Source organism: Brassica rapa, chromosome A07 (genome assembly GCF_000309985.2).
Source record: "Brassica rapa cultivar Chiifu-401-42 chromosome A07, CAAS_Brap_v3.01, whole genome shotgun sequence".
NCBI lineage: Eukaryota > Viridiplantae > Streptophyta > Magnoliopsida > Brassicales > Brassicaceae > Brassica > Brassica rapa.
The window spans coordinates 17,382,148-17,392,296 of record NC_024801.2 but is presented as its reverse complement, the minus strand read 5'-3'; the positions used below and the strand labels follow the sequence as shown (position 1 = coordinate 17,392,296).

The 10,149-nt window shown below is 35.2% G+C and overlaps 2 protein-coding genes across 2 annotated transcripts; one reads left to right on the top strand and one right to left on the bottom strand.

Annotated features, from left to right (window-relative positions):
* The first annotated feature begins 84 nt into the window (after positions 1–84).
* On the top strand, positions 85–4,259 carry LOC103829917. The gene has a single exon (XM_033275522.1). The coding sequence runs from the start codon at positions 1,305–1,307 to the stop codon at positions 1,476–1,478; it is 174 nt and encodes a 57-aa protein (XP_033131413.1). The 5' UTR covers positions 85–1,304; the 3' UTR covers positions 1,479–4,259.
* A 1,410-nt stretch (positions 4,260–5,669) lies between these two features.
* LOC103829916 (cell division control protein 48 homolog D) lies at positions 5,670–9,914 on the bottom strand. Its single transcript, XM_009105600.3, has 8 exons — positions 9,762–9,914; positions 9,499–9,664; positions 8,403–8,631; positions 7,563–8,329; positions 7,266–7,487; positions 6,958–7,029; positions 6,221–6,862; positions 5,670–6,142 (listed from the first exon to the last, which is right to left on the bottom strand). Exons 1-8 carry the CDS (start codon positions 9,788–9,790, stop codon positions 5,837–5,839), a joined length of 2,433 nt encoding a protein of 810 aa, XP_009103848.1. The 5' UTR covers positions 9,791–9,914; the 3' UTR covers positions 5,670–5,836.
* Between the last annotated feature and the right edge of the window lie 235 nt (positions 9,915–10,149).

Below are 10,149 nucleotides of genomic sequence, written 5' to 3'. Positions count from 1 at the left end.
TGATGAAATTTAGTAATATTATATCTAAAACCGCATTTAAGTTCTATGCAATATATATTATATACATACAATAATATAATAAAATTAGCATAAATGTCAAATTTTAAAAAATAACAATTAATGTCTATACACTAAAATCAAATATTTTTCTTATCTTAGAATAAATATATTTTAAAATAATAAATCTAAATAAAAAAGTATGTCAACAAAAAAATCTAAATAAGAACTTTTTTGTAAATTAATATCTCTATAAATTAATAAAATTTAAAAGTTTCAACATTGTTAATTTATAGAGGTTTTACTGTTATATATGTTTACAGCTCAAACTTTTAAATAAGTCTTTATTAAATATATATTCAAAAATGTATTTTCTGGAGGAAAATATAGTCAGAAATGTTACCGTTCAGTTCACTCATTGATTTTAAAGAAACTCAAACTAGTATGTTTAATAGTTATGAATTTAATATGTTTTTCTAATTCAAAACCAGTTTTTGATAGTACTATCAAAATTTTCAATGAAAGTTCTTTTTCGCAAAAAAAATGTTAAAAGGGAAACTAAAGTATTGTCGGTCGATATCGACATTTGGCAATTCATATTTTAGATTTTGGACCAACATGATTAGTATTTAATTCTCTTTTTCGTGAAGTTTGAAAGATTGATTAATTAATTATCTCTCCATGTGTATATTCTTAACCTTAAAAATAAACCTTAATGGAATACGTAATCAAGTCCTTAAACGTAATCTAGTAATCTTCCCACTAAAAGTTACCTACTTCACCGGTAGAACGGAAACCAAAAAACGCATACGACATTTTAGTTATTACTTTGTAAAATGCATAATATTGCAATATCATGATAGCTACTGTTATGTAAAATCTATATCAAACTTTTTTTTCTGAAAAAAAAAATCTCTATCTCTATCAGACTTGAAGAAAGCTAAACTAACTAGAGACAAAATTAAAATTCGAGTGAGACAAATATGTATCTTATAGTTTGTATTGATTGTGCGGAATGAATAATTTTATAATTAACCTACTACAGTCCAACCAATTATCCATAATCCATAATATATGTATTTCTAGAAGAAAAGAAAGAACATGTTACTAGCAATCATTTATCGTACCAGAGCCGGTAACCCCTCTTTCTAATGCATTGGCTTTGTTCCCTCCATATATTGACTTAAAGCTCCCTCTTTCTCTCTCGCTTCACATCTTTACTACATTTTTTTTCTGGAACAGAAACTACATTGAATACAATTTCTTCCTTGTATTGTTTAGATAACCAAGTAAGAGGAACTAAAGTAATGAAGGATGAGAACAGCACGAGTGGGATATGCGAGCCGTGCACGTCTTTCAGAAAGAAGTGTAGCCACATGATGAAGAATCAGAGAGGCAAGTTTTACATCATTGCCCATTGTATCGCCATGTTAGTCTGCGGGCGTGAGCGTGACTGCGACCGATACCGTGTTTCGATTTAGGTTTTTACTTTATGCATTTTTTCTTCTTGTCTTTCTTTAATTGTATCTTCTTTGGTGGTTGCCATTTTCATTTTTCTTCTAGTACATTTGGACTAGGGTTGGTATTTAAGTTATATATAACATGATGAATTAATGTAATGCATTCATAGAAATGCTTTATAAATTTGCGACTTATGTCTTTGGGTTGACTTTGAATGGTAGCTTCTGAAAAAGTTCTTAGTTGTTGTTCAAGTAACTAATTATTTGCTCTCTTTTTTTCTCTAACGCTTTGGCCCTCAAAAATCTGTACTTTACTTGCAATAGTGTATACGAAAATTTAATCACTGTATTTTAGATATACTCAGACCATGCATTGAGCCTCCGAATGCTCATTATATTGTCATGATTCATGAATCATAATATATGAATAAAGGGACACAAAAGCTTGTCTTTATAGCACAATCAGTGAACTTAAAAGAACACTTATGTTTGTGATGAAATACTTTGTTCTTCCAGTTTTACTTTTGAGTAGATCAATATAATATATACCTTATGCAGGTTTATAAAAACATCATAGATATTAAGGCCCTGACTTGAGCCTTACTCACTAAGATTTCATCTTCAAAAAAAAAAGATCTTGAGGATATCTTAGACTTACGTAAGAGCTCAGACTGCTCCTCGAAAGAGAGGTGAAACCCACTTATGGATATTTAAATGAGATCTAAAACATGATTCATATCCGTTTAGAGTCGTGTAGTTGCTTTGAACCCGAAACACTTAGCTTTCAAAATTCCACTTATCACTAGATCACCATGTGTGATTTACAAAATGTTTAATTATGAAATAGCCAAAAAGGAAGAAAAAAACAACTTCGTATCAACAGTAGTTGGTAGTCTATATTACAAAATCAATGCACAATAGTCTCGTTTTCAGAGAAAAGAAGTTCAATCACGTTGAATATACAATGATGAAATATATAACACAGTGTAACAATGCTAGAGAGAAAAGTTCTATTACAAAAACAATGCCAGAGAGACCCCAAAAAGGAAAATAAATCTAAAGGTGAAGAAGAGAGAAATTAATTATGACAAAGACTATGGCAGTGTTTCAGAAAGAAAAAAAAAAAGACAAAGACTATGGCCTTAGAGAGTCCATGTGAGTCGAGTCAAATTCACACAAATAATACAAATCGAAACAATGCTCTATTTTGTCGGTGTAGGGAGGGGTCAGATGTTTGATCATGTAGTAGGTTAATCATGTAGGTTTTTTCATTTTTTTTTTCCAAATGATTTAATATAACGTTTTGAAAATCTATCTTTATAGTTTTTTTCACGCGTTCATAATTTATTCCTCAATGCATATAATAAAGGAAAAGCGAAGGAATAATAGGTTGTGGAATTCAGGACACGCACCATCCAGGAAACACGTGAATATAATAGTATGAAATAAGTTGTGTCAAATCATATCCTTTACTGAACGGTGATTGAAATGTTTCATTGTAAAACATATCTTATGCAAAATGTAAAGGCCTAAAGGGTACATATCAGTATTTTCACTCCCAATCCCCAAAATATATAGTACTGAAGAATTGATAATGGGATCTTAAATACATAGAAAATTTCACTACCAATGTAGACTACATTATGTAGTCCACTGTTCTTGGTTTATTGATTTTGTTTTGGTTAAAAGCATGTAGTCACTGTTACCACTACTTTAACGAAAATACGACCCAACACTAATAAACTATAGCAACAATTATGATTGCTTAAGCAAAAAAAAACAATTGACTGTATAAAATGTGAAAAGGATCCAAAGCCAAAAATAAGCTAACAACCTAAACGAACCCAACATCACGTGCATGCTTTTGTTCTAATTCTTGATCGTTTCCGACACGCCGCAAGCGATGAGCGAAAATAGATTATTAATTCTTAACATTTTTTTCAAGAAAAAAATTATTTCGAAACATTAAAGTCAATTAGACTAATTAGCGACGGATATTTTTTGGACTATTAGCGATGGATAATTGTCGGATACTCTGGAAAATTAATCTGATTATTTAGTATTTGAGCGTATGATGTCAATATGTGGATCGTGAATATAAGTAGTACATGCGTAGAGAACCGGATCCTAGCGGGCTGCGGCAATATAATTTTGTCAAATGGCAGGATTGAAAAGGTGTGCATAGATACTCGTGCGGTCCTTTCTCGTTACTTTTGTTATTTTTCTTCTAAAACAAAAAAAAAATGAATAGGATCGAAGATGTTCTTAGATAGCATGGATGCGGTCATTAGAATCTAGTAAACCAGCTAAATAGTTCTTAATTACCATGTTCCCGGTCAAAACCAATATGTCAATCAGAGCATGCTAGCTAACTTGATTCGTACGAATTAACTAGAGATATATGTTAGGAACTTAGGACTGTAATTTTTTTTAAATTTATAAACGAATTACCTAGAGATGAGCTACACTTCTCTTAGTTAAGTACTTATCTATTATGGCTGACTACTTTGGTTGAATAGATAGGTGTCGTTTGTCCCATGTATAATGGCACACTGGTGATGGAACAATATGGTCTGAGGATGTTAACTTGCTACAGTTCCAAGATCGATGTTATTGTATGTAAATTCTGAGGGTGAGCCACTTGGTCACTTGGCTCGAGTTTGAATGGTTTGTTTATGGTGGAGTTTGTTGAATCATAAAATTCACCCAGAAATTGGATTATCTAAAGAAAAAATCTGAGCTAATGATCAACTATGAAAAATGCTTGTTTTATTGATGATAAGATTAAGAGTAAACAATGAATATAAAGAGTATTTAAGAACAAGAGAGTATGAATGCATTGAGACTATAGCTTAGCTATGAAGAGAATTAGATCCCCTTTCCTTAACTTGTCATTCTTCTTTTGTGGGTCCTTGAAAGTGTATCGCAACAGCGGCTTGGTCTCCGGCGTGAATCAAGTGTCTTTATGGTGGTTTTTAATGCGTTTAAAATTTTCACGTTTTGGTTTGACTCTCCGAACTCGTTATGTAATATTTTTTAGTCCAAGGTGGGCTTAGACCTATGTGGGCCTATGGTTCATTCTTGGGCTTTGCTGATACTTGTTTTGGACCAATTTCTGCTCAGATTAAGATCTCAGATCGGGTTTGGAGCGGGGTGACACTTGGCTCTAACAGAATTCAAGAAAAAAACTTTAATAAATGGCTCAGTCAGTCGAGAGATCTTAAGCGGACACGGCAAAGCATGGATACACAATGCTAAATACTATGGCAATAGTGTTAATTAAGACCATTAGAGGGTTTAGAACAATGCATGGCTCTAGTGTTTTCTATACTACATTTAAATTAGCATTTGTGTTGTCGAATGACCATTCAATCTTTTATTCTACAAAGACAAGAAAGACAGTGGTTAATTTACACGCCCACGCCACTTTTCTGATGAATATTTGGAATGTGTTATAATTTTTTATTAAGTTGTTATGAAGCTATACGTACTAATTATGAATTCCTATAAAAACTATAATAAGTGTTTTACCAAAAAACTATAATAAGTGATGATATAATAATGAAGAACGACAAAAAGAAGTATCGAATCATAATCTTTTCTCAGTTTCCACAAATAGAGCAATTGAAGGTTAACCTCATTGTATGCATACAAAATTCTAAAAGATTCATCATGAACACTACTAGATTCATAACTAGAATAATCAAAAGAGTCCAAAGTCTCACTCAATCATGTGAAAAATTGAGGGTATAAGCACAAATTTTTGTTATATCTTCTGCTAAATGGACCAGGCTATATAGCTTAGAGATGACAACAAATTCCCGTTGCCTGCTAAATGAGCTAGGCTGGTCCAAATTCATTTTTTATTGATTGACACAATAAGAAAATGGTCCAGCCTGACAGAACCTGGCGGGCTCAAGGTAAAACCTGCTCTTTTTTACTTATCAAAATTACCCACGACAAAACAAAAAGATTCTAATCCTCTTTTGTCCATTTCACCGAAAATCTGAATACATACTACAGGCCTCGACAACGAATCCATGCATAAAGACCGAACCAAATATACAATATGGGCTCATAAACAATAAAGCCATTTCAAAATCTTTTTGTTTTTGTCATGTTATTTTTGTAGGTGTAATGAATCTATTATATGGAGCGAGTTTATGGATTGATTGGAGCGAGGATTTTATAAGTACGTATCAGGTTAATGCATAGTCTTTCAACTTTAGGATTCCATTTCAGTACGATTTATTTCATCATACATCCATATAATAAATTCATTATACATACAAAAACACTAAATAAAAACATGACAGAGACAAGTTAAAGATTTTCTAGGGAACAAAGTACAGAGAAAAAAGACTCTTGATCATATTTATTTAACTATAGAGATCATCGTCCTCGGCTGCTCCTCCCGTAGTAGCAAACGGGTCAGCTCCACCAGCCATGGCGGCTGCACCTCCAGTCCCTGTCGCGTCAGGGAACCTGAACTCACTCCCAATCCCACGTGACTGCTGGAGAGTCTGAGCAAAAGCCTGATACTTGCGTATGTCTGCATCACTCACTGATCTCCTCGCAAACTTCATTGATTCTTCAAAATGACTAGCTTTGATCTCTGCGATCTCCTCCTCGTCCTCTTCCATTGCTTCTGGTGTCTCTGCTTTCTTCCTCTCCTTCTCAATATCCTACACAAACAAATAAAAAAACATCATAAGTCTCACCGATAAAAGAAAAGAAAACAAAGAGAGTCAAGATTCAGACACCTTCTCGATGTTCTCTCTGATGGCGTACTTGCAAGCACGCTGACAAATCTCTGTGATGTCTGCACCGCTGAACCCTTGTGTGTACTTGGCAAGAGCCCTTAAGTCAACATCCTTAGCCACTGGAGACTTCCTCAAGCAAGACTTGAAGATCTGGTAACGAGACTCCTCATCAGGAAGAGGAATGTAGATGAGCTGATCAAGACGACCAGGACGAAGAAGCGCAGGGTCGATGATATCTGGTCTGTTTGTTGCTCCAATAATGAAGACAGTCTTCTTAGCAGACATACCATCCATCTCCGTAAGAAGCTGGTTCAATACTCTGTCTGCTGCACCACCAGCGTCTCCAACGCTGCTCCCTCTCTGAGTGGCGATGGAGTCTAGCTCATCAAAGAAAAGAACACAAGGAGCTGACTGGCGTGCTTTGTCGAATATCTCTCTCACATTGGCCTCACTCTCTCCGAACCACATTGTGAGTAGCTCGGGGCCTTTGATACTGATGAAGTTGGCTTGACACTCGTTGGCGATGGCCTTGGCCAAAAGGGTCTTTCCACAACCAGGAGGACCGTAGAACAGGACTCCTTTAGACGGTGACATACCAAACTTCTCAAACTTCTCAGGATGCTCCACTGGATATTGAACAGTCTAAAACATAACAAAATATGAATTTGATTAGTCCAATATCATTATTATTCACATGCGAATATTTGAAAATGATATTGAATGTTGAAAGTACTTACCTCTTGTAGTTCCCTCTTGACATTCTCAAGACCACCAATGTCTTCCCAAGAAACATTTGGCACCTCAACGACCTGGATGAAGGAGAAAATAACAGTTTGATAAGATATTAAGAAAATTACAAAATATACTAATACTCTTATTTAAAAGTGTGTAAATAATTGAATGAAAATGATTAAAATGAAATCTATTGGTTATTCCAAATTCCAAAAGACAAAAAAAAAAAAATGTAGTGTCATATTTAAAATGATAGGAAGTACCAAATAGACATGAGAAACCTTGAACCAAAATAACTAAACATTGAACTCACCGTCTCACGTAGAGCAGAAGGATTGCTATTACCAAGAGCTGTCTGGAAATGCTCATTAGTCACAGCCATAGAGTTGAGAATCTCAGCATCTATCTCCTCATCTTCTAGGTCAATCACATCCATCTTCTCCCTGATGCATTGGAGAGCACCTTCAGTGCATAATGCTGCAAGGTCGGCACCAACATACCCATGTGTGTCTTTAGATACTCTTTCCAAATCAACCTGTTTAATAGCAAATCATGTAAGGTCTAACAAGGCAGAAGAAATGAAGATTATATATAAATAACAGAACATTACATCTTCTGCGAGCTTCATGTTCTTGGTGTGAATCCTGAGAACTTCAAGACGACCAATCTCATCGGGAACACCAATATCTATCTCCCTGTCAAATCTTCCAAACCTTCTCAAAGCCGGGTCAATGCTGTTAGGACGGTTGGTAGCTCCCATAACAATGACATGAGCTCTTGATTTAAGCCCATCCATAAGCGTCAAGAGCTGTGAGACAATCCTTCTCTCAACCTCTCCATGCGTCTTCTCTCGTTTTGGAGCGATGGAATCAAGCTCATCAATGAAAATGATCGAAGGTGCATTCTTCTCACCCTCCTCAAACGCTTTCCTAAGGTTGCTTTCACTCTCACCAGCTAGCTTAGACATGATCTCCGGACCATTGATACAGAAGAAAAACGCACCGGTCTCATTAGCAACAGCACGAGCAATCAGTGTCTTGCCAGAACCAGGAGGGCCATAGAGCAAGATTCCTTTAGGAGGCTTAACACCGATGGACTTGAAGAGCTGTGGATGCCTCAAAGGGAGCTCAACAAGTTCTCTAATCTGAGCCATTTGTTTCCTAACACCACCAACATCATCGTAACCAACTTCATCTAACCTTTCCTCATCCTCTCTCTTTATCGGTTCACCCTCACAGAATATCTCTGTGTCTGGAGCCACCACACAGTACTCATCAGGATCGGTCTCAATAACCTTAAACTCAACACTTCTCATCCCTCCTCTAACTAGGAAAAGATCACCCTTCCTCACCGGGCGGTATGCCTCCAGGAAATAAGCTGGCAAGAGGCAAGAAACCAATATGTTAAGAGCAATAAGAGACATATAAGCCGAAACATCTAAAACACTCACGTTTAAGGTAGGCATCAAATATATTTCCAGTAATCCCTTCAATGGTATCATCTAAGGGTAAGATGTGAACACGCTTCCCATACTTGACATCAGGGCACTGATGGATAGAGATTACATCTCCGAGCCTAACCCTCAGGTTTGACCTAACAACTTTGTTCATCCTAATCTTTGGTTCATCACATGTATCATCAGCTAAAGCAATACACACAGTATCCTTCCTCTTTTTTCCCTGCATCAACACCAAACACCAAAGAGAAATAAAACGAAGATGTCAATACACACACAGTTGAATACATTTTCACAAGACCCTTGGATTCAGCGAAGGAACCAAAAGAAGAAGAAAAGCATAAGCAATAAAAGTCAAACTGTTGATTAGGGAATTAAATCTCCATCACTCTCCAATCACCCACAACCTCCAGCAATTCCATATGGAACGGGGCTCCCCGCTAACATATGGGAAAAATGATGGTTTAGATGAGCTTGGAGAGACTTCTAGTTATAACATAATTAGAGGAGGAAAACTGATTAGACAACTCAAAAAATTCAAAATATGAAACGGACTAATGTTAGAGGAAAAGGCAAACGAGGTTGTTGTGGCCGAGGGAACCATGAATCTTTTTCTAGGGTGTCCTCTCACTTTCTATTTGTTGCACTCTTTTCAAACTTATGGGTGAAAACTCATATTTTGCATATTTTGCATTTACTTGAAGTAAATACATTTTAGTATGAAAGCCTATACATATATATATATATATATATCCACGCATAGAGCATTTTCAAAGAGTCATTTCATTTTTTCATTTTAAATAAAATAATGAACTTATTTGTTGTCCAATATAATATCCTTTTTTGACTTTAAAATGAATTAGGTTTAGAAAAAAATTCAACTCCATTATAAAGATACACCATTTTTAATACACTGGTGGAAAAAGAATATCGTATTTTGACGGGATGTATAAAATACAAGTATAAATACTAGTCTAAATGGTTGCAAAATTATTAATTTATATAATTGATATATTAACTCTAAAATAAGTATTTGCCTAAATCATGTTTTTGAAAAAAAAAATCGTGCTTTTCACTTCACAACAAAAACCTTGAGTAAGACGGTATCTCCACGAAAGAGCTGTAGCTTCTCCATGGTGTCAGGGTGTAGAGACACGACGGAGTTGTCATCGTTGATTGCCTCATCCACAACCAAACGATTCACCGCCTTCTTCTTCTCCAAAATCGCGGTGCTAAAGTCCCTCTTCGCTCCCTTCCTGAAATATTAAGGAAAAACAAACACATAAGAAAATCGAAACAAGAACAGAGCTTCACAAACAAAACCTAGCTACTTTGCAATCCGCAGCTACTTACGGATCAGATGATTCGGGTTGATTCGCCATGGCTAGTTTTCAAGTAGAAGAACAGAGCTTCGCAAAGAGAATAAGAAACTATCTTTCAAACAGCTGTGAATACTTTCGTGAAGTGATCGGTTCGGTCTCTTTTGCGGATATGTACAGCCACGTGTGTCTTTTATATACAAACACGTTTCTTGGCATCAAAGAAAAGTTTTTCTTTTATTTTTCACTTATCCTAATTGTTCTAGATTTTGGTTTGTATCATAATCAAACAATTCATTTGTTCTTTAAATTCATATTGTCTGTAAAAGGACGAAACTTATATTTATAAAATTATTCAAACCAGTTCAGAAAAGGAAAGAACTCTCATCAAACTTTTTTCAAAAAAAAAAAAAACTTTCATC

Coding starts and splice junctions, on each gene's coding strand:
- LOC103829916 (XM_009105600.3), bottom strand. CDS start 9,790: ATGGCGAATCAACCCGAATCATCTGATCC. Junction 7,488..7,562: donor ACATGAAGCTCGCAGAAGAT/GTAATGTTCTGT, acceptor GCTATTAAACAG/GTTGATTTGGAAAGAGTATC. Junction 7,030..7,265: donor CTTCTGCTCTACGTGAGACG/GTGAGTTCAATG, acceptor TCCTTCATCCAG/GTCGTTGAGGTGCCAAATGT.
- LOC103829917 (XM_033275522.1), top strand. CDS start 1,305: ATGAAGGATGAGAACAGCACGAGTGGGATATGCGAGCCGTGCACGTCT.